Source organism: Ascaphus truei, chromosome 9, assembly GCF_040206685.1.
Source record: "Ascaphus truei isolate aAscTru1 chromosome 9, aAscTru1.hap1, whole genome shotgun sequence".
NCBI classification, from domain to species: domain Eukaryota; kingdom Metazoa; phylum Chordata; class Amphibia; order Anura; family Ascaphidae; genus Ascaphus; species Ascaphus truei.
The window spans coordinates 32,279,831-32,303,366 of NC_134491.1; the positions used below are offsets into that span (position 1 = coordinate 32,279,831).

Consider the following 23,536-nt stretch of genomic DNA (forward strand, 5'->3'; position numbering starts at 1 on the left):
CTCCCCAATAGTTATAGTGTGCTCCCACAAAATACTGTAAGGTGAAAGCGTCTAAAAGGCTCCAAAATCACTGTTCAAATAGGCAGTATCAAGCATCTTCAAAGGCAATCACAGTCTGTAGAGGAGGAAGACGCCATTTGCATGCTGGTTATTGCACTGGCTGTCTTATTCATAATATTTAATCTACTCTACAAGTAAAATAGTATTTCTCATGACAATTCTGCTTTGGCACTTTGAGTGCTGGGTAACCATTTCTTATTTTTGTCTTCTTTACATCTGTTTTATCACAGAATGTTATGGGAAATAATAACACTTGATTGTTGTACAGTACTCTATGTTGTAGAATAATGTAAACACAATGAGTACCTGCCCAGAGAGTTTACAATCTAAGCTTTTGGAGTGTGCGGAATAGTGAGTTGGAGACCTTGCACACCTTATTTAAGTGGACAGTTCTTTAAACACAATGCTAATCTTGCTTAACACAAGGCCTGTATATGCTAAATGGTCTTAAGCATTAGTACAGCTTCAGTAACATTTGTGATTGTGCCTTCAAGTTTATTAAGGGCTTATTCCTGCTTAGTAAATTTGTGCCTACATAGTATTTGAGTAGCAAATGATTTGTAGTTGAATGTTTTAGTTGGTTTAATGTTTCCGAGAGCAGCAATGTTGAACCCTTTGAATAATGCGCACAAGAAATGTAACTTACCTTGAGGTGGTGTGCTGGAGGGGTTTGGTACCATTGCTTTCTTATGGGATAGTTGCTCTTGCATCTTTTCTGCTAGGCACCTGCTTCGGAGGACATATGTAACAGGATGGAGCACAATGCATGTTAAACCTAGTTTCTTCACTGCTGTGGTTTCAGCACCCTCTTCTCCCTGATTTCTCCCCCAGACACCAGTATTAAGTGCCCTCCACTCCCTTATTCCCTCTATCCAGATGGACAGTGAGCAGTTTTGACAGCCTACATGCCCACTCAGATGTATATAGTTTATTTTTTTATTTCTCTGCTGTTTCTCTCCTTTATTGCAACCACAATGTAATAACTTTGTAGATGTTGTGCTACATAAGCATAACATTTGGAATCAGAAGAGGTAGGAGCACTCACATGACGGTTTAGATACTGCCTTGGGTGCACGGCTACACCCCGTAGTGGTAATCAATGTAGAGAAAAAAAATCCTGTCACAGAAAAGCCAGCACTTCATAGGGGTTTGCAAAGAGCTGGCTTTTCCGTGACAGGATTTTTTTTATCTGTGAATATTTGAACAGGAATCAAAGTATGGGTTTGTCCTATAATGTAGACAGCCAATGTATAAATCATTCCATTATTGCAGGTCAATGGAAAAAGTTACCCTCATGCCAGGCTCCTCTTAGGACAGATGGGAGCACTTCATCCAGCCAATCGTTTAGCAGCTTACATCACCGGCAGGTTGCGACCCTCTTTGCTCGACATTTCTACACTTAGCACAATGATCTCCAAGGTGGCCTCAAAAAGCACAACACCTACCTCCAACAGCAGCTCTATGGACACTGCTGTGGCTACTATGAAAGTTGCCATTCCAGCACAGAAAAAGATAGGTATGTTTCGGATACTGAAAACCTAATGTAAATGTTAAATGTTGTAGAAAGTTTACACAACATTACCAACAATGAGAGAGAGACCTGAAGAGAATCATTTTTTATCTCACAAACCTGTGCATGGTGATGGTATCTCCTTATGCTTCCAGTACTTCTGGGTACTGCCTCTGTAAAGAAATGTAACCCATTCTGAAAAGTGCAATATTAATCAATATTGAACATATTTTCAACCAGCACATTGTAAATGTACTGAAAAATAGAACTCTAAATTAGTCTGTTCAAAAACGTCTGTCCACTATTAAAGCAACAGTCCTCCTGTCCCCCTACTCGGGTTTTAGTTTGTTTACCCCCCCTTTTTTTTTTAATAGCATGGAGGGGGAGGGGGGGGGTCAATTGCACCAGAGAAGAAAAGTGATTCACAATAGACTGGCACTCAATTTACCTTTTAATATACACAATTGATACAAATATATAAAGTGCATATAGAGAAAAACACACCGCTTAAGCACTTCTACATTCTGATATAATTGGTAAATGTTCCCCTACTTAACCCCTAGGGTCATCAAAACGTAACCTCAGGTACAGTAATGCTACAAAAACCCATCTATTATGAAACTTTTCCTTCTTTTCTGGTGCAATTGTTCTAAATTTATTCCCTGACTGTGTACCCCTCGGCAATAGTTGTTGCAACCCTTTTTTGGGATCCAGGAAAGGGGTTGGGGGTGTTGGTCCACTGGGGGTGGGGGAGGTGACGTGGGAGCTGAATCATACTTATTTCAGCTCTCGGGACCACCCTGTTCCTGATATACTTAAAGGTGAAGATCCTCCAGTTACCATACAGTTAAAAATCTTAAAGGATCTTTTGCCTTTAAAGAAAGGTGGCAAGCAGGGGGTCTCCAGGGCTGAACAGTGTTAATTTCAGCTCCTGGGGACCCGCTGCTCCCCCCAGACACATACATCGAAAGGTGATGGCGGTGTCTCGTGTCTATTTAAAGGTTCCGTGTCATGTGGGCCAATCGGAAGCTGCAAGGGATGACGTCACAGCTTCCTATTGGCTTGCAGGAACTTTAAATAAATATAAATTTTCTGTGCCCAGTCAGGGCAGCTGTGGATCCCTGGAGTGGAAATCAACACAGTTCAGCTCTGGAGACCAATCTATCTATATATTTCTCAAACCGTTGTATTCCTGTTGGTCTGTCCTGTCCCTAGGGGCAATCACATTGGACCTTTGGCCCGTCACTCCGCCTCAGGCCAATGAGATGGCTCCCTTGGCCCGCCCGCCCGCCCCCGCACACCTCTCATTGGCCTGAGGCGGAGTGACGGGGCAAAGGTCACACACACACACACACTGTCCCCCCTGCCCTCCACCCCCCCACACGCCTGCCCTTCACCCCTGCCCTCCACCCCCCACACGCCTGCCCTTCACCCCCCCTACCCCTGCCCTTCACCCCCCCTATCCCTGCCCTTCACCCCCCCCCTGTCCTTCACCCCCCCTACCCCTGCCCTTCACCCCTCCCCTGCCCTCCACCCCCCACTCGCCTACCCTCCACCCCACCCCTGCACTTCACCCATACCCCTGCCCTTAACCCCCCTACCCTTCACCCCCCACACGCCTGCCCTTCACCCCTATCCCTGCCCTCCACCCCCCCACACGCCTGCCCTTCGCCCCTACCCCTGCCCTTCACACCTACCCCTTCCCTACCCCTGCCCTTCACACCCCCTGCCCTTCACCCCCCCCCCACCCCTTGCCCTTCACCCCCCCACTCCCTGCCCTTCACCACCCCCTGCCCTTCATCCCCCCCACCCCCTGCCCTTCACCCCCCCACCCCCTGCCCTTCACCCCCCCTACCCCTGCCCTTCACCCCCCCTACCCCTGCCCTTCACCCCCCTACCCCTGCCCTTCACACCCCACCCCCCTACTCCTGCCCTGCCCCCCGCCCCCTACTCCTGCCCTTTGCCCCCCGCCCTTCGCACCCCTGCCCTTTGCCCCCCTGCCCTTCGCCGCCCACCACCTCCCCGCCCTTCGCCCCCCCACCCTTCGCCCCCCATCCTCTCCCCACCCTTCGCCCCCCACCCCCTCCCCGCCCTTTGCCCCCCACCCCCTCCCCGCCCTTCACCCCCCGCACCGACCCTGCCGTTCACTCCCCGCCCTTCACGCACCCCGCCCCTGCAATCCCGGGCAACGCCGGGTATATCAGCTAGTACAATATATATTACACACACAAGCAATATAAAGCAGGTATAGCGTGGACTATTCTAGGTCAAAAATGTTTGTATGTATGCAGTTTCTCCCCACTCTGCCCAGAGACCTTCTCCCTCCCCCCGCCCCCCAATAATAACAGACCGTAGAATTCTTGCTCACATTAATCCCTTTGGTAACAATAAAGTTATCACTCTCTAAGTAGACACCGCTTTAAAGGATAAGAAGTGTGTAGAACAGGAGTTTTGGGTTCTGATCCTACTGGATATTGATCAGTTGTGCAGATGCATTGGTTATTCCTAAAACCTATTGTGACAGATTCATCCTGAGGAAAGGTTTAAGAACCACTGGTATAGTTAAACACATTTCTATATGCTGCATGAAGTGATTGTCCCAAACATGAACTGCTACCTTTACAGTGTTGTAGGCGTCATGGTAGTTTTGGGATGTTGACCTGCGGATGTTTACTTTGCAGCTCCACAGCCTTCTCCCAGCAGCGTGTTCACTCAGTTTGTCATGAGTAAAGTCGGAATTCTGCAACAGAAAAATCCTGGAGTCAGCTTGCCTCAACCCACGTGTGGGTTGCAGAACTTGAGCACCCAGACCACTCCTGTAATGGTCGTCACTTCAGTAGCCTCGGGAAAACATGCCCCGGTTTTCTGCACGACTCCTTCCACCAGCTCTTCCATGGCTGCTTTAACCACTCCGTCACTTCCTTCAACTACAGTGGGCTTAGACACCACCTCGCCATCACCAGATAATGCAGTCACTTCAGTGCCTCCCTTTATCAGTGTTAACAAGCTAGTAACGAAAGACTCTTCTCTCTCCATCCCCTCAGGATTAGTAGCAGTCCCTTCAACTGACTCAACCCCCACTCTGACCGTGACTTCAGTTACCTCTACAAAAGAGTCTATTGTGTCTCCTCCCTCCGTACTGACCACACCATTAGTCAAACCTTTGTCTGCATCCAGAGTAACCACACCAGCTCTCCCTGTTCGGGTGTTTCCTGCTACAAATGTCGATTCTACTGTGGCAACCAGTTTAGTGACTCCTGCCAACGTATCAACACCTGGATCAGCTCCTTCTCAAGCTGCAGTTAATACTATGCAGCTGACTTTGAAACCAGGTGCGACATGTATACTTGCAGTGTCAAGTTATAGGTACTGCTGTAGATTTGTGTTGACATAAAAATGTGTTCAGATCCTTATATTACATGCGAGAGGTGTCATGCTTAAAATACTCATTTGGCAAGAGCCATGGGCTTGTTTTTTGGTCAGGGCTATATTGGTGAAATTGCTTTTAGAAAGGAGAAACATTAGTTGGCACAACATTTTAAAGTCTACAGGTAAAGCTGAATAGATTTTCATGAGATTTGGCATTTATTGAAATGTTTTCCCACATAATGTCTCATGGAAAAATCTATCCTTTTTCAGACTTTAAAGCTTCAGAACAGGCTGCATTGCGGTTTAATTCTTTAGTTACTGGTTTGAAGCAGGGGGTCACCGGAGTTGAAATGTGTTAATTTAAGCTCCGGGGGTCCCCCTGCTTCCAGAGATACTTGCCTCCCATAGGTGATGCCGTTATCCCTGTGAAGTTTAGATGTCCTGGTCACACTGGCCAATAGGAAGCCGTAACGGATGATGTCACCGCTTCCTATTGACACGCGGGACATTTAAAGCCACCATTGTTGGCACACAGTTTCTCTGACTGCAGAGATACCAGCACCGTGACGCAGGTAAGTATCTCTAGAAGCAGGGGTCCCCAGAGCTGACATCAACACCGTTCAGCTCCAAAGACCCCCTGCTTCAATCCTGTAATTAATTATTTAAGTGTTTGTTTAAGTTTTTTTTTAACATCCACATGGATTTAAATATTGTTATTTTCTTATTCAGCTTCAACAATGATGGTCATAGACTCTGGAAGGGGAACAAATATATTTATATTTTTTTCGTGTAAATTATTAGTTGTTATTGCACCATGAATTCAGTGAGTTGTATTTTTTTTACAACAAAACATATTGACAATTCACAATAGCATCTAATTGCTTGCAAATGTTTTGGGGTTTTTCTTTCATTAAGAAAAATGTAAGATTTTTACAATGAAGAATGTGATGAAAAAGAACAAAGGAGTGTGCACTTTTCTGTATATGTGCCTATGTATATATGTATATGTATGTGTTTTTTCCTTTTTCTCCCCCCCAGTACCAGAAAATTCTGTACCTCAGTCCACCATTCAAGTTTGTAGCCCTACAGTGATATCCACCGGGGTAGAAAAGCAAGTGGGACACAGACTGCTCCTTATACCAGTTCAACCGAACTCTCCAAGCGTTCAGCCCGTGCAGAATGGGCAGCGACCCCAAGGACAGAAAATGATTTTGCAGCCCATCCAGCGCCCTGGAGGGGTGAACTTGTTCAGACACCCCAATGGGCAGATAATCCAGTTGGTCCCTTTACAACAGATTAGTGGCTCTAATATCCAACCCACAGCCCAACAAGTAGTTTTCCATAATCCAGGTACCAAGAACCTACTGTCAAACTGTAATGTATTTGCAAATGTACAAAAAGAGCATGTGCTCTCTTATGTAATATATATTGATTCCAACATATTAATCTGGAGCAGGAAGGTAAAAGGTTTCATGGAGAAAGTTCTCAACTGTGACATTTAAATATGTTAAAGTTGTTGTAATGCAAAATGTCAACTTTCTACATCTGCTAGAAAATTATTGAACTTGATTGCCATCTCTTGTGTAGAAGGCTGCGGGGGAATGGGATCCAGTGCAGTTAGGCTGTAAGAATCAGACCTACAGGTGTTCATTATCTTTAGGTCATAGCTGGCCTTTAAGTAACAAATGTAGAATTTTGAGCTCCTGCACAATTCCATATAATATTCTGATGCAGAAAATGCAAAACACTTGAATTCCTTCTCTGCCTTTTCATGTACTTTCTCTTTTAGGTGCTGTCATGGGGATACGTCTCCCGTTGCCTCCCAAGCCTGAAGTCTCTTCCTCTGTACCTGCTCCCAGCGTGTCCTCATCAGCCTCTCCTGTCTCCATTTCAACTGGTTCAGTTATTGGTTCTCTTTCCAAAACCAACCCAATCACACCAGGTGTCACAGTTGTTTCTTCAGTACCTCCCTTTCTGTCACAAACTGGTACGCTGACACTGAGGATCTCCCCAGCTACAACTAATAGTCATGGGTCTCCGTCGGATGCCAAAATCATCACTTACAGTTCTGGTGGACAGCCTTTAAGCTCACCTAGTGTCATGCCCCTCCATGCTGGAAGTTTTGCCTTGTTGAATCTCCCACCAACGACTCCCAATCAGCAGACGAATATCAGTAAGCCGAATACGGATTTGACATGTACAATACCAAGTGATTTAAAAGAGCAAATGTCATCAGATAACCATTTAGGACATTCTCTGGAGTTTGCTACAGGTGAAGGGAAGGTGGACAAAGGTGACACTACAGTATCTATGGGCCAGCAGATTTTAGAACCTCTGAAAACGGAGAACCTGTCTGCGTTGCAAGACCTTTCACCTGACAAGTCGGTCAAATCTCCTACCACTGTAGAGCAGAAGGACACCACTGCATGCCTAGACGAGATGTGTGATGAAGAAAGTCCTTTAGATAATAAGGAAGCCCGTACTGAGCAGTCTCAAAAAACAGTGGTTCCAGCAGATAACATAGTGAACTCAGAGGCCATGGATGGGACACAGTTGCAGGGACCTGTGAACACAAAGGCACAGAATCTTGTGGAAATCAAGTCGGCGTGTGACACAAAACTAACAGAACTTGCAGCACGTGCAGCAACAGAGGAGCAGAATATATTGAGTGAAAGTGGACAGAAAGCAACTAAAGCATCTATATTCGAGCAAAGCCCTACAAGTTGTATAAGTGAATCTGAAGATCTATTGTCTACATCTTTAACAAGCAAAAACATAGCTACGGGTGAACGTAAAGTGTCCAGTCCTGACTTTATAGACCTCTCTTTTGACAATGAAGATGAGCGGGAAATAGATGACACCCCGAGTGATTCCCCTAGTGAATACAGTGTAGATGCGGAGAATGTAAGTGCCTGTTATTTTTTTAATGAAAGTTCTATATTTATTAGCACAATGGTTTCAGATAATGGTATAACTTATTTATGCAATGTGTTGCACACTAGCTTGCCACACTGCTTAGTCTTTTTAGATGCATATTAAGAACACATCTGTTCATCACTAGCTGTGCTGTGAGAATCGTACTTGGAACATTAAAGTTGGTCCTATTGATTGTGCTCTGACGGGTTTTTACTTTTCCTACTGAATTCTATCCTTGCCTTTCATCTATCTTATTTTTTTTATGGACTGATTTGTCTAGAATATCTAGTGTTGCAGCACTTATAGGTATTTTCATTTGATGTAGGCTTAGTTAAGAAGTCTGCCTTTATCTCCTTTTTGTCCTTCTAACAAATGTATCTTTATGTTGGTGCCCTTGTTACTTTCAATGAATGTGTCTTATAAGTTTCACGACTTCTTCTTTCACAAGAATTTTACTCAGTGGTGCAATACCAAGATAAGCATTACAGGTAAAGGGGAAAAAACGTAATGAAATGTCTTTTGCAACCATCCTCGGCATCAAAATGCATATGCATGCATACTGACGCACACCTTTCATCATTTGAATGCTATGGGTGGTGGATAAAGATGTGCATCTTTGTTTCTTATATATCTTGAGCTGTTGTCCACTAGAAAATAGTCAATTGTCTGGAGAACAACACGTTTTTATTGAGCTCTTGGTAATTATGATGTAATCCTTGTATACATCTTGTCTTCTCTTGTTTTGACATCCAGAGTGAAGGAGAAGAGGCTGTGGACATTGAAACTGTGGAGGAGCTCTCTGAAAAGATTAACATAGCCCGTCTTAAGGCAACTGCTTCCAGCGGCCTGTCCTCCAAGCAGACGTAAGAACCTGTTTCTTGTAGTATCCAGCCATTAGCAGTGGAAGGAACTAGTTACCCAACTAGCAGATTGAGGCAGTCGGGTAACCGTGTCCTGTGAGAGCAGCAGAGGCCATTCTTCATGAATCAGATGACTTCTGCTTGAGGGAATGTGTTTTAAGCAGGACATTATTTCCATCCATGTTCAGCATGTTGAAAGCAGTGTACAAACGTAACCTCTATTCTGCATGTTAAATTAAGTGGGTTAAACAGTGGGTAGTAAGTTGGAGTAAAAGGGGCATTCCCTCCTAGGACCAAGTGTAGTAATTAATGCCAGTGATATGTAATAGTGTACATCTGAGGGATGGTTTTTTTTTTTTTAAACCAAAATTTGACCCCTATCAATAGGTTAAAATATTTTTTTTAAGTTGGTTTGCAAACGGCTTGGGAAGGGATGAGTGATTTCCTCTTGCTACTCCCCTTTTGAATGATATATTTGTGTGTTCAACACAGTTTGCATAGTCAAAACCCCACTCCCTCCCTTTATCGTCTCTGGGGGTGGGCTAATGCTAAAAAACCCACTTGATTAACATATACTCCCCAATTCAAAGGCCCCTTAGAATTGCAATTGTATTTCATTTCCAAAGGAACCAAAGCGTCCAAATCTTTTATTTTACTACAGTTAGATTGTAAACTTCTTTACAAAAAGTTGTTGTTTTGGGGGGGGGGGGTTTATTGGGCCAGCCCCCCAAAAAATGCAGTGTATGCATTGGTTTGCGTTATAGAAACATAAGGCAGCAAAAAGCATTTGGCCAGATGCACATGGTACGTTTATATAGTAAAATTAAGAGGCAGTGGAAATTTGAGAGATGTTGACAGTGGTCAAACGATTATATTGAAACCAATGTACAAAATACACGTAACTTCATCTCGTTGAATTGCTACAGTTTGTAAATGGTAGATCTGTTCATATGATAACATGCATTTTCTATGAATCGTGTTAAGCTGGGCTGCCTGGATATTTTTTTCTCTGCCCATTTCTCCAAATGTGAAATGTTAAATAGCCAGTGCATACAGTAAGTGCTTTTATGAATAACCCTTTTTTTCCTCACTTCTGGTGCTGTTTATTTGTTTCTTTATTTATTTCTTTAAAAAATGATAGTGAAGTTATAGTCTTGGCTCTAGGGATGCATCCGTTGGCTATAGGTCTCATTTCTAAACTCCAAAATATTGGAAAGTTCGACACTTAAAGATTAAATCCCGGTTAAGTTGATTTTCAGTGTTTCGCTTCCTGTGTACAGCAGAGATAGAACGACCGTGAGTGTATCTGCATGCCTTCCACAGGTCCCTAAAGCCGCTTTATTCACCCCTTTATCGGGTCATACCGTGGTTAGGTTGCAGACATGGTTTGAGACATGCAATTGAGCATCTAGTGGGCGTGTAACATGGCAAGGCAAGACATGTTAAGTGACAAAGCTCATTTAATGTTAAAGTGAAACAGAGTGTAAGGGATTTAACCATTTGGGAGGTCCGGCACTCCGTGGGGCCAGATGACATAGGGGCTACAGTACATTATGGATTTCCTGCTTGTTGTCTAGGGGAGAGATCTCAACTTCCATCCGTGACGTCACGGTATGGTGATGTGCCCAAGGGACTGGTTCCCTCTGGTGCAATGGCTTCTCCAGCACTCAAAAGGGTTAAAAGGTGGGAAGAACTTCCATCATATGTTTATGCTGAATTCACCGTTGGGACCGTCTCTAGGGCAACGGTTCACAACCTTGTGTTCCATATCAACACACAGTGCGAAACTTACTGTACTACCATTTTTTCATTGGTTTGTGCATATTTGAAAAGTTGTTGTGGTGATGGCAAACTGGCTTAGAAGTGCAGTAATTGGCATGTCCCCTTAACGGCTTCTACGCACCCACCACTTCCCTAATATTACCAGCCATAGCTGTGTTGCGTTGTTACCATTGGTATAATTACTAGAGCTTGGGAACTGCACCAGGATAAATGCCATCAGAGAAACAGGTTATACTGAGTGATATTGTGCAGTCCATGTTTATTTTTTTATGAATGTGTTCATACCATTTTTCAGCAAACTTGAGGTTAAATAAACGTATATTTTTATTATTTAATTCAGTTTAAGCTTGTCACACACAAAGCATGTAGGGCTCCAGCGAGAAAACAGATTGCCATTTTGCATGTTTGGTCTAAGATTTGAGGATGTGGTAAGATCAAGGAAAATCTATTACCCACTTCCAAAGAAGTATGTGTTACTGTCCCCTATGACTGCAATGATTAAGCGCTAAAATCTTTGCTCACGGTATAAACAAAAAACTAGGTTTAGTTCCTATACATCTTACAAGGGGGATTGTGCTCAGATACTTTGTATCCGTCCAAGAATAATCAGTTCTCAAATATTTTTTCACACGAAAGATATTTTAACGTTTGGTTGCTGAACTTCGGTAAGGTTATATTAAAAAGACAAAAAAATATTAAATGTGGATGGTCCCTCTATAAATAATTCATAGCTAGGTAAACACTGCATAAGCAGTGACTAGAGCTTCTCCATACATACTTCAAGTGTTGTCCGATTTGGTGTATACTTCCACGCACGACAGGACTATGGATGGACAGTGTACAACCTCTATATGCCCACCATAATCCAAGTTCGATTGTGGACTGGAGGAGACTTCTTGCCTTAAATGTCATGCATTGGCTGCGACTTTCTGCTCAATGGAGCGAATGTACAGTTTCATTCAAAATAAGTATTAAAAAAAGGATGATGAAGCAGAGCGCAGAGATTTACAAATTCTTATAGTTGCAGATAACGAAAGAAAAAAAAGTCCACTGGGTTCGCGATATTTTTCTTTATAACTTTGTCAAAAGATTTGTACATTAGACACACACATTCTCACTCACTCAAACACACACACACACACACATTCTCTCAAACACGTGCACACATTCTCTAACACATATTCACACACACATTCTCATACACACACACACATTCTCTCTCACATACACTCACTCACACACACTCTCATGCAGACACACACATTCTCTCTCACACACACACACACACACACACACACACACACACACACACACACACACACACACACACACACACACTATAACTCTCATGCAGACACGCACTCTCATACAGACACATAGACACTCCCCCAGCCCCCCCACAACCCACAGTGTGCATTGAGAACAGGGAGGGCTCCGACTAGCTCTGCGCCCAATTCTTGCACAGCCGATGTCTCCTGCTCTCCTATTCTCTCTCCACCCCCCCCCCCCCCTCCTCCTCCTCACTGAGCTGTGCAGCAGGTACATTTTAGGCGACCAGGCCCTGGGATTTTCCATCCCTGCAGTGATATACTATATAAGTAAATATTGCTATTCCTGAAGTCAGGAAGGAATTTATTCTTCCCCTTATTAGACATCATTGGATAATGTTTCATTGGGGGTTTTGTTTGCCTTCCTCTGGATTAATATACTGTAAATAGAAATGTGGGATGAGTATCCATCATCTAAATTTAACATAGACGTAACTTGATGGACACGGGTCTTTTTTTAAAGTGGTCTTTTATGTAACCTATCAGGCTTGGCCATAAGATTTTCTCTTTAGTTCTACATTCCTGACCATGTAAATCATGAAACTCTCCTTTTGAAATAAATTTTTATTGAAATAGGCAAGGTGCAAAATAGGTGTGTATGTGTATGTGTATATGTATATATATATATAATCAGTGTTCGACAAACCTATACATTTGCTCGCCCCGGGCGAGTGGATTTAACCCCCGGGCGAGTAAATATTGGCCCAAGCAGCACACGTTTGGTACTAGGTGGCGAGTAGATTTTTTTGTGTGGCGAGTAGATTTTTTGGTGATTTGTCAACCACTGTATATAATTATTATTTTTTTTAAAGAGTCTTTTATTTATACAGGTGGTCCTTGGTACCCGATGGTCCGTTTTCCATCGAACGGCTTATCAAACGCCGCATAATGCAGTCCGCTGGACGCATTATCTGACGTCGCACAAAACACAACCAATGTTCCAGCACTCTCAAATGTAAGCAAAATAGCAGCCCCACTCAGCAGGAGGAGGAGAATAAAGACAGCAAGAGACGGTTTGCTTTTCATTCTATTTGCCATTTAGCTCATGTTCTTTTGCTGGCTTCTGGACTTTGGTTACTGAGCATAGTCTCTTTTTTTTTTATTATTATTGTTTGCTACAATTGTACTGGGGTTCTCAGTTTGTTGGGGATACAGGGTGCAGGAAAGTACCTTGTGGTCCATTTGGATCTGAGGGAACGGACCTAAGGAAGGGGTCTTCTACCCAAAATGTTGCCCCCTACTACCCTCCTACCTTCCTTTTTTCCCATCTCCCCTCCTATTTTTCATTTTGTGCACTCCCTGTCCCTGATTTCTCTACATTATTTTTGTGACATTTCTCCAAGTTTATTATTGTCATGTACTTGCATTAAAAATGATCAGTTTGGCATTTACCTTATTTACGGTTTTGCTTAAATTTGAGAGTGCTGGAACATTGGTTGTGTTATTGTTTTAGGGGGAGCCTGGGTCCTCCTTGTTCCTATTGCACCCTACACATAGTCTTTGACTTTCATGCTTGAGTGCTGTCTATCACTTGTTTTTGCATTATCTGACGTGGGAATCGCTTATCCGACGCTCACTGCTGCTGATTAACATGGACCCATTATCCGACGGCAGTTTGCGGACGCATTCCGGTGAATAAGCGATGACCGCCTGTATTGGCTGGTGTTGGTTTCCATTTCCTGAATTATTGGCAGTGTTTATCTGTATGGGTGTATATTCCAAAGAAATATCATTCACTTTGTATCCTGTCCACATATTGGGAAAACAGTGCAACTGTAATGGGTTTTTTTTTGGAGTCTCTTACCAATAAGAACTATTGTAAATGTTTTCCAAGCTTTATTTAAACTTAATTTAGTGCTGCACCCCTCACTTCTCTACTATTATAAGACAATAAATCCCCCCGAATAAAATCAGTATCTATTATAAATCAGTGCTATTTTAAATCTACTTTGGAAGTTCATTAAAAGCTATTTAATGTATTTACTATGAAACAAAAATAGCAAAATAAATGCAAAGTTTCATTTTTTTTTAAAAATATATATTATTATTTTTAAGGTATATTTGAATCCTTTTTTTAAGTGATGAAAAAGGGGCGTGTGATACAATTATGAGGTCGGGTAGGAGGGAATGCTGAGTCATATACACTAAGAAGCGCTCTTCCATAGGACCACCTCCGTACCAGAAGATCACTTACAGCCCATCCGCTCATATGAAACCATATTTACTGATCTGTGCTGGAAGGTGTCGTGGCGTAGCATTGCTTAGTATGTTGGGTCCTAAATGTCTGCAGTCACGTCAAATATATTGCAAGTTTCTGTCGTTTTGTGTAACTTTTGGCAGCCAAAGCAGTAGTATATCGCAGCTCGGTTTCATAAAATCTTCAGATTGCGTACTTTTCCAGACTGTTCAGAAAAGGAGAGAGTGGGGGAGAGACAATATAGAGAAAAGAGACAGAAAAAGGGCAGAGAAGGTCAGTCTCACGAGCTGGACTTGTGCAGGAACCAGGAAGACTATTCTGTACTTCTAGAAGAGAGAGAATATGATACCCTCCAGCTTATTCTGGTAAGCATTTTACTATAGGTTTGGAAAAGCCAGGTAAATATACAAAAATAAGAAGTATAAAAGGGGAAACCGCTGAGATTGCTTACAGGGACCGCATTCATATTGTGGACGTGAGTTGTGTGTAAATATGTAAAAGTAATACAGTCCCATTCTGTTGATACCATTTGCAAGTCATTGAGTCGTGTTACTGTACCATAGCCATTAAAGCAATTTTTCCCAAAATACCTTGCGGGGAAATATGCCCAAATGAATGTTGCCGTGTCTTAGAAGCTGTTTAGTTGTGTATTAGAATGTACTTTCACAGTGAATCCTTGCCCTGAAGAGATCACATTGTAATATTTGGTTAGTGAGCCACAGCATAATAAAACTACTTGCCTACGTTCACAAGGAGGTGACACGTGCTCTGTAGATCACAATTTGAACTGAAATCTTTAAAATAAAATAAAAATAACAAATCAGAAAAAAGGCAGTGTAAGTTTATTTGAAGAGCTAAAAAGATGAGGGGTTTTTTTTGTGGTAAATCTAGGTTACCTGGTGAGTAGAAATCTGTATTTGTCTCTGCTTCTCTTCTATTTCAGTGCAAACGAATAGGACATTACGCCTCGCTCAGTTGGGGGCAGGAGAAAACGTCCAATTTCGTTTCCATCCTCGCCTATAAAGCTCCCTGCCCTCTCCTCTTCACATTTGGTTATTTTTGTACCAGTCAACGGAGTCCGCTATTACCGGACAATGGAGAAGAGTTACCTTAAGTCCCCTAATACCGCGATACGTTAATTTGGCCAATGGGAAGCATGGTCTTGGCCATTGTGCTAAATATCAACGCCTCTGAATATATATTTATTTGGGGCGGCATGGTGCCCTGTGTGTTACCATAAAGATTTATCTCAGAGCTGCTGGTTACCCGCTGTTTGAGCTTTTCAAGGGTTCTGAGGCAGGATTTTGCTAGTAGCAGATTTTTGGATCTGAACTATTTCTGTCTGAACTGTGGCCAAGAGCAGGGGTGAGCAACTCCCAGTCCTCAAGGGCAACCAAGAGGTCAGATTTTAAGGATATTCCTGCTTCAACACAAGTGGTGGCTCAGTCAGAATGTCCTTGCGTTGTATTTGTGCATGTTTTTCTTTTATACGGCTACTGACTATGGTGCCACATACTGTTCATACATATTTATTGGGGAGGAGGGGGGGGTTCTGCTATGTAGATGACTTGACAGATACATATACCTTACCTTATGCTTTCTGTCATTGCTCGGCAATATGTATAATGGATGTGAAGAGGAGAGAAAGGGAGGCTTGTAGGGGCTGATGGAACCGGACCACAGTAGTTCAATAGTGTTGTCCATTGTTGTTGAGGCCCTACGTTCAACATACATGCAGTCTGCAGTCACTCTATGGAAGTCCATGCTTTACCTATCTGGATCAGATGTCATAAACTTGACTAAATAAATGCAGAGCGGATGGCTGGTAATCATGCAGTTTTGTTTATTTTCTTTAGATGCAGTGTTCACGTCACATCTGAGGGAGGACATGGAAAGTGTGGCAAGGTAAAGCTCTTGATAACTTCTTGTGTTTTTCTATGCCTTGGTAAATTGACTTCCTTAACCCTGTAACTTCTGAAGTGCCTGCAATGTGTTGCAATCCCCGGCAGCACTTAAGGAATAAAATAAACAAATTGCAGTATGACGGGGCTCTGGACGTTGTATTGTTTTCATGGGATTATAAACTGTTCTGATTCTGTTTCTAAAGGAGCGTTCATCCTTTTACGCTCTTCTCCTCCACCCCCACCCCCTTGTTATTTATTTTTATACATGGGTGGGAAGAACCGCGTTAATTTAAGCTCTGAGATACTTAATGCGGAAGTCACTCTCTAGGGGAAACAAAATGGCGGAATAAAATCTCACCCACATTACCCATGTCAATAGGTTGCTGCAACACCATCTGTCGTGGCTTTCTACTTACCCGCTTGACGTGGGGGATTTTAGTACCAGGAAGTACCTGGCGGCATCTTCCCCGTACATACTATTGAACAATTAGCATTTTTACCCTCCCCCCAATTTAGAGAATTGAGAAAATGTAGCCACTGAACTAGGAGAGCGCCCTAACTATGATATTTTGCTGGAAATATCTAAATACATTTCGTACATGATTATAATTCTTTATCATTTAGAAGAACGTCGGTAAAACGAAGGAGGGCGAAGCCAATGCGTATTATCGGCGGAATCACACAGCCAATGAGAGGCGGCGTAGAAATGAGATGAGGGACCTCTTCGATGAGCTGAAACACGCACTTGGCCTCCACAACCTTCCAAAGGTCTCCAAGTGTTACATCCTAAGACAGGTTAGTCTGTGAGTGTGCGCGGCAGATTGAAGAAGCCTATATAATGCTTCCTGTTTCTGAGACCGATCTTAGCCATAGAAGATTACGTCGTCTTATACCCGCCATGTTGCATTGCTGGATGGTGGATTGAATCGTGTTAGTGTGACGGGCTATGGAGCACCGCTGCTCTGTGTTTATAAACCAGTTGTAACACTACTTTTTGTTTTATTAACAAACCTAGAGTACAGCTTGTTTTGTTTCTTTGCGCTGTGATACGTTGCCGGCCTCTAGCAGCAGTAGCTTTTTGTTTCGTAATTGATTTGTGCCTTTTTGTTTTTTAAAGCATTGCCCTGTGTATGGACCTGTGATGAGGCCTGATGGGCTTTGTGTAACAGTTTTCTCGCAGCCGTAGTTTAGAGCGTCATTTTGGAAAGTCACTAAACATGTTTTCTCCCCGGTTATTGTTGCAACTGCAACACTTGCTGTTAAATGGCATTGCGTCTTTACAGCAGCAGTGGCATTTACTGGCTGCTTTGTAATAAGTGGTCTAGTAGGAGTACTTGTTTTTGACATTTGTGTGTCAATGTCGTAAGGGGTTAGCACTAACTGGGTTCCCATTAGTCTGAAACATTAATGTGGGGCACAGGCTGCACAAATTCCATGGCCCAGTTAACAATGGGAGGCACTCAAGGAAGTCGGTGTTTAGTATGTCAACCTTAGGCTTTGGTCCCGCTGCGGCCGGCGGTGCGCGCGGCCGCGGGCCACCAACTCCTTGCCTCCGGTCTGGATGTCCCTGCTGGCTCCTTCCGGCGTGGCTGACTGCGTGCTGTGACGTGTCAGTCAGCCGGAGCTACAAGGAGCTTGTGGTTTCGGCGAGTGCCGCGTCACGTGGCATGCATGGAACCAATCACGGATTGGATCCCAGCAGCCAATCCGATTTCCCCCGTTCCGATTCACCTCCCCCCCTCTGCTTCGATCCCCCCTTCCGATTTCCTCCCTTGCTCCGATTTCCTCCCTGTGTGTATTTGTGTGTGTGTGCCTGAGTGCCTCTGAGGGGCTGAGTGCCTCTGAAGGGGGCTGATGGGCTGAGTGCTGCTTAGGGGGGAAGAGGGGGGCTGAGGGACTGTCTGCAGTGCTGCGCTGTTTGTGTGTGTGTGATGGTCCCTTCCCCTCACGTCATGGCGGCGCCCCGTCCACCCGTTTTGGCCACGTCTCTCCCCCCCCCCCCCCCCCCCCCCCAGCGCTGGAAAAATGTCACTGCAGATCGCGGTGCAGTGAATTGCACGCGCCACCGGCAAGCAAGTGCAGCGGGGCCTTATGCATTGCAATTGTGTGTGTGCAGTTTTCAGGTTTTCAGGATCTTTATTTGCAACTGCAGGTATTGGTTTCCCCACATGCAAGTTTTCTACTGCTTAAAAGCAACTGATGATTCTAGTGTAGAGACATTTATATACAATTATCTTCCTAAACATGCACTGAGTTACAATTCCAGTCTACATTGAGAGATTGCTCTTTTGTGAACAAGCACAGAATAACTATAAACGAGCCTCCCTTTAGGCCTTTGATGAGATCCAGGCGCTAACGGAGCAAGCTGACACACTGATACAGAAGAAGAGCTTGCTGTCTCAGAAACAGAATCTCCTGATCCGGAAAGTGTCCACTCTCTCAGGTATGAGGATTACAGGACCTGGGAACGTGGCAACTTTTTTTCTTTCCTAATTCATTTTAGCTCGTTACTGACAGTCGTTGTAATTTTCAGGGTTAAAAAAGCACATGTATTGGTCATTTTTGGGTGACTGGCAATAATAATTTTTATGAGCTAGAGTGTTTTCCCCAATGGACATTTAATGATGGCTGCTAGAGGTGAAACCTTTAGGAAGGTCCTACTAAATATTATAGATAAAGAATATATATCTATACATATCTTTGCATATAGGTGAACACCACTGACATAAAAGCCTAGGTAATCCTCGTTTTCCAAATTTATGTACTAATAAAATATAATTTCATAAAGTTTTTGCCATGCTGAGTACAGTAAAACATTTTATTTGTTACTGTTACATGTTTGTCACTGTTTACAGTGCTTTCATACTGTTGAAACAGTTACATAGTAGATGAGGTTTAAAAAAGACTAGCGTCCATGAAGTTCATCCTAAATTTAGACAAGTTCTTTACAAATAATATGTTAAGATGTTCTAGTAGCTTTAAGTGTGGTGAACATAATGATTTATAGATTGTCACTTATACAATGAAACTTCAAAAACAAGTTCACATTCACTTGACAGTATTCCGTTTTGTGTATGCTTTTTATTTATTTTTTAACATTTGGAGTAAAATTTCTGTTACATCAAAAAAACCTATTAAAACATGGATTAAAATATAATCTACACTATCTGCTGAAAAAAAGCATATATGATTTTATAGGTTTGTTTCAAGAATGATTGATTGTTCAAGCTCAAACATTGCTACAAACAAGAACTCTAGCATTACTTTAACACTCCGGTACAAACACCCTCCCTATGCAAAGGTTTAAAAGACAGCCATGCATTTCTGAGCAATTTCAAAGTTCTCTACTGCTAATGAAGACCTGGGTGGGTTGAGATGGTGCTCAGGTTCTCAAAACCAGGCACACATGGGATTGACCATCAAAACAAAACCACAAATCGGCCCAAACATGACCTTAACAGAACACTGCACAGTGACCCGAGGAAGAAGTGACCTGACATATTGTCTTGCCTTCTGTATTGTAATATAACAACTGTTTTTAACCACCAAACAATCAAATCTGTAGTCTCTAGAAACCCTGCATTAGAGATATGCTGTCAGATTCTTTCTAGTAAGCTTCTTTCATCTTTCTAGCAATAATTTGTAGCATTATTACTATTAGCCTAGCCAGTACATCAATTTACAGACACACTGTGTTCCTGTGCAATAGTTTTCTAGCAATAATGCAATATTATTTTAATTACACACTGTAATTTTCCCCTCTCCCACTTTTCACGGTTTGCACAGGGAAAACTAGAGAGGTTGTCATGAAGAAACTGGAATACATGTATGCCAAGCAAAAGGCTTTGGAAGCACAGAAGAAGGGAGATAACTTGGAAGGAAACATGGTTCTCAACACAACCTCTCTGATGACCAGCCTGCGGCAGCAGAAAGAACCCTTCCGAGAGGAGGAGGCCCCTGTATTCACCGGCAAGAGGAGAAGGAAACCTTTAATACTTGCAAGGAAACCAGGACTGCGTCCTTTGGAACGTAAGTGCAAGGAAGGGGTTCAATTTTCCCAAGTAGATGTCTGTCCTTCAAGGGGGCGCTTCAAAAATAGAGATCTCCTTTACACAAAAGCATTCAGTCCTGTGCTATCATTTTCATATAATGTGTTTCATCATTTAAGACCCTACAATTTATTTATTTATTTTCACTGTCGAGGCATCAAAAATGACAGTACACTTAACCTAGAATCTTCTGGGTTTTTTTCTTTATAGATCTTGCGAAATAATAAGTTAGCACTTAATCACACAACTGCGGCTATTTTCAAGTGGTCAGAGGCTATGCCTATACCAGCAGGTATTTCTAGAATAATACATCCCAAAAAGGAAAGAATCATTAAAGACCTTTCAAAGATTGATTAAAAAGTCTTCGTTATCTGTATGTTGACATTGAATGACTGTTTAATTCATTAACTATTAAAGTTAATGCCATAGCTCTGAACAGCACAAGCTCACTCAAGCACATAGTGCATTCTACGTTTATTAAAGCAGCAATCCTGCTCTCCTGTATGTGTCTGCAAATGATAAAAAAAACGCCACTCGCCCCCAAAAAAGGCACCCCGCCCCCTTTACGCCGCATAGCCATGTTCACAGGAGTTGGAGGGGGAGACACGGGGTTGCAGGGGGAGACGCGGGAGAATGCCGTTTCCCGATATACTTATCGAAATGGCGGCTTAAATGTCCCGCGGGCCAAGCGGAAGCTGTGATGTCATCCCTTGCGGAGTTACTATTGGCCCGTGTGACTGGGACATTTAAACTTGTGCGGAGCTACTACCAGCATCACCTACGGCGATAACTATTTCTGGAAGCAGGGGGTCCCCGTAGCTGAAATTAACGCGGTTTAGCTCCGGAAACCCCCTGCTTCGATCCTATTAAAAATAAACCCACATGTTCTTCTTTAAGGGCTGATGATTAAGCCAAAGAAGTGTTGCTGAAGAGTCTCCAGTTTTTCAGTTATCGTAGCTGAGTTATATAGCAGTTCTCAGAAAATACACAATAGCTGCAATTTTTTTTAAATCCTTCATTACATATTTTCCTCAATATCCAATGATATTGAAGAAAACGACTTGGATTCCACAAAGATACATGATCAGGATGGAAAAAAAATGTGATTTGCAGAACAATAATTATCTACTGTGGAACTACACCTTTCAATGTGTGGGAGAATGTTTAACATGAAGGGGCGATTAACATCCATATGTAATGGTGAATTAACATGGCTTTGTCACTTGGTAGCACATAATCAAATACATAAATGTTGTACTGTATTGCAGCAAAAGGACCGCTGCCCGGTGTCTCTCTAACAGCTACCAACTTGCTAATGACACCGCAGGGACAACTGGTAACTCTGAAGAATCCCCTAATGGAAGGACAAGTAGCTGCCACAGTCCTGCAGACAGATGTGAGTCCCCAAGGAGCAGTGCAGCCAGGTAACGTCATTTTAAGAAAACTGTGGGTGTATTCTTTACCAAAACATACAGTAAAACCAGAATGGTCATTGTTATGCCATCGTTTGTTAAACATTCAGTGATCCCAGAGGAAAACCAATAATTTTTTTCACAAAACCTAAATAAGTAAAACCGTTATCGGATTGAATCTCTCGCATAAAGCCAATCTCACATCAAGGTATTTCTCTGACACCTCGAGCCCCTTTAACCCTTTGAGTGCCTCATGGCATACACTGAAGCTGGAACTCTAGGGGTCCCATGATGTACAGGGCACTCCATGCTGTAAATACTCCTTTTCTAAATTGCGTTCACCGCTGATGGGAACGGAAGTGATCCTCCACTTCTGTACGTGGCCTGGGGGGTGGGGGGGAGCTGCGACCATGTGACCGGTACACCAAGCGTTCACGCGGCTGAGATACCAAAAAAACACTTGCAAGCAGGTGCCGCCGGTCTTCCGGGACTCAAAGGGTGTAATGCAACGTAGAGACGGGACTCAAAGGGTGTAATGCAACGTAGAGATTGATGGTTACAATTTTGATCTGGGTACGTTAAGAGACTTCTAGATATAGTATCCATGTTTGCTGTAATCCAGTGATTAGTAACACATTTGGCAAGCATAGGGTTTCATTTAATAGGCACAGGGCAAACTAGTTTTTTTTTAATTTAAAAATGTACATAAGGCATTTTAAAATGAGTCATATTGCTATATAGCAAGTTGATTATTTGGCACTGTGAAACATCTGAATGAAATGAAAAAGGTTTCAAACATTTTGACTCCCAATTTCTGAGTCTGAAGACTCAGAGAGGTTTTTTATTAATGCACAAAACGGGAAAGGTATTATAATGGATGCAAAGATTGATTCACCCCAGCAATCGCAATATATTTTCCCATTTCTCCGTAAGACCCATCCCAAATAGCTGGTATACAGGTAAGTATACGGTTTCCTTCGTAACATTGCTAAGATACACCTTTCCTCCGTCGCTCTACTGCTAAAACTCTTCACACAGGCGGCCCTCATTCTCTCCCGTCTCGACTATTGCCCGCCTCATCCATATCCGACTGGCATCTCTCTCTCTACCTTTAAGACCTCTCCACCTTTAAAACACACCATATCGGTAGCTCCGCTGGCTGATTCTATACAGCTCATATGCACTGACCGTAGCCACTTGCCAGAACGCCCTGCTACTATCTCTGTAAAGTCTCCCTACCTAACAATTAGATTGTAAGCTCCTAGTGTTACTTTTATGTCTGAAGCGCTTACTCCCATTATGTGTTATATGATTGTTACGTGTATTACTGCTGTGACGCGCTGTGCACATAGATATAGATGGCGCTATAGAAATAAAGATATACATAAGTGGGCCAAAATCAGAGTAAGATACTTTGAGACACCTTCCAAATGACTCTTGGCATCAGTGTAACACCGAAGTAAATCTTACACTTTAAAAGCCTTGTAAAGTTTATTCCACAGATCTTTCAGCTGTATTCACTTCTAACACTATAGCCATATAAACTCTTTTATATAGGATTGGAGCTAAATTATTGGACCAGGTGTGTTGTGTTGGCTTTAGGTTCTATTTTTATTATTTTGGTTTCAACATTTAAATAGGTAATTGTAAACTATACAGCATAACTATACCAGAGCAGGGCATGGTGAGTTCCCATCGCTCTCCAAACAACATGCTTTAACAACTAGTTGGCCATTGCAATCATAAGTCTTCCTGTAAGCTTACCTCTTCTTTTTCTTCTTCCAGGAATGTCTTCTGTGTTAATTCAGCTTCCTGGAACACTCCACGTTGTTGGTAACACTGCAATTCCCATCAATCTGTCTGCTGTGCCTGATACTGCCGTTGCTGCAGTTGTACCACCTACCCCTGAATCCGGTATGTATGCATATACATATGCCTCCAATGCAGAACTGCTTATTGGGTAAACGTTACAATATGTGCTCTCTATATCTGCCACTTTCTGCACATGAAAGTGCTTCCTATTAGTGATGGTGTGTGTATATTTGTTTTTTCTTCAACAAACAAGTAATTAAAAGGCTCTGTATATATACAATGATCTTCAGACCCCTTCTATTTATTTATTTTTTTAAATGTTTTACCGGGAAGTAAT

General features: G+C 42.8%; 1 protein-coding gene and 1 long non-coding RNA gene across 8 annotated transcripts in view; one reads left to right on the forward strand and one right to left on the reverse strand.

Annotated features, from left to right (window-relative positions):
* The window catches only part of MGA (MAX dimerization protein MGA), a 73,101-nt gene that overhangs the window by 38,090 nt on the left and 11,475 nt on the right, over positions 1-23,536 (forward strand). For 5 of the 7 annotated variants that reach the window (XM_075614304.1, XM_075614308.1, XM_075614306.1 and 2 more), the window contains exons 14-24: positions 1,333-1,576; positions 4,252-4,902; positions 5,978-6,289; positions 6,729-7,843; positions 8,609-8,718; positions 15,879-15,927; positions 16,551-16,721; positions 18,258-18,369; positions 19,713-19,955; positions 21,244-21,399; positions 23,173-23,301. In XM_075614304.1, coding sequence (XP_075470419.1) covers positions 1,333-1,576; positions 4,252-4,902; positions 5,978-6,289; positions 6,729-7,843; positions 8,609-8,718; positions 15,879-15,927; positions 16,551-16,721; positions 18,258-18,369; positions 19,713-19,955; positions 21,244-21,399; positions 23,173-23,301 — 3,292 coding nt within the window. Of the gene's footprint in view, positions 1-1,332; positions 1,577-4,251; positions 4,903-5,977; positions 6,290-6,728; positions 7,844-8,608; positions 8,719-14,226; positions 14,388-15,878; positions 15,928-16,550; positions 16,722-18,257; positions 18,370-19,712; positions 19,956-21,243; positions 21,400-23,172; positions 23,302-23,536 lie in introns of those variants that run through there. The other 2 variants (XM_075614309.1, XR_012803853.1) reach the window with 2 other exon arrangements.
* Positions 707-4,776, reverse strand: LOC142502797 (uncharacterized). Its single transcript, XR_012803854.1, has 3 exons — positions 4,188-4,776; positions 1,691-1,743; positions 707-786 (listed from the first exon to the last, which is right to left on the reverse strand). It is a non-coding gene; the product is annotated as an uncharacterized LOC142502797 (long non-coding RNA).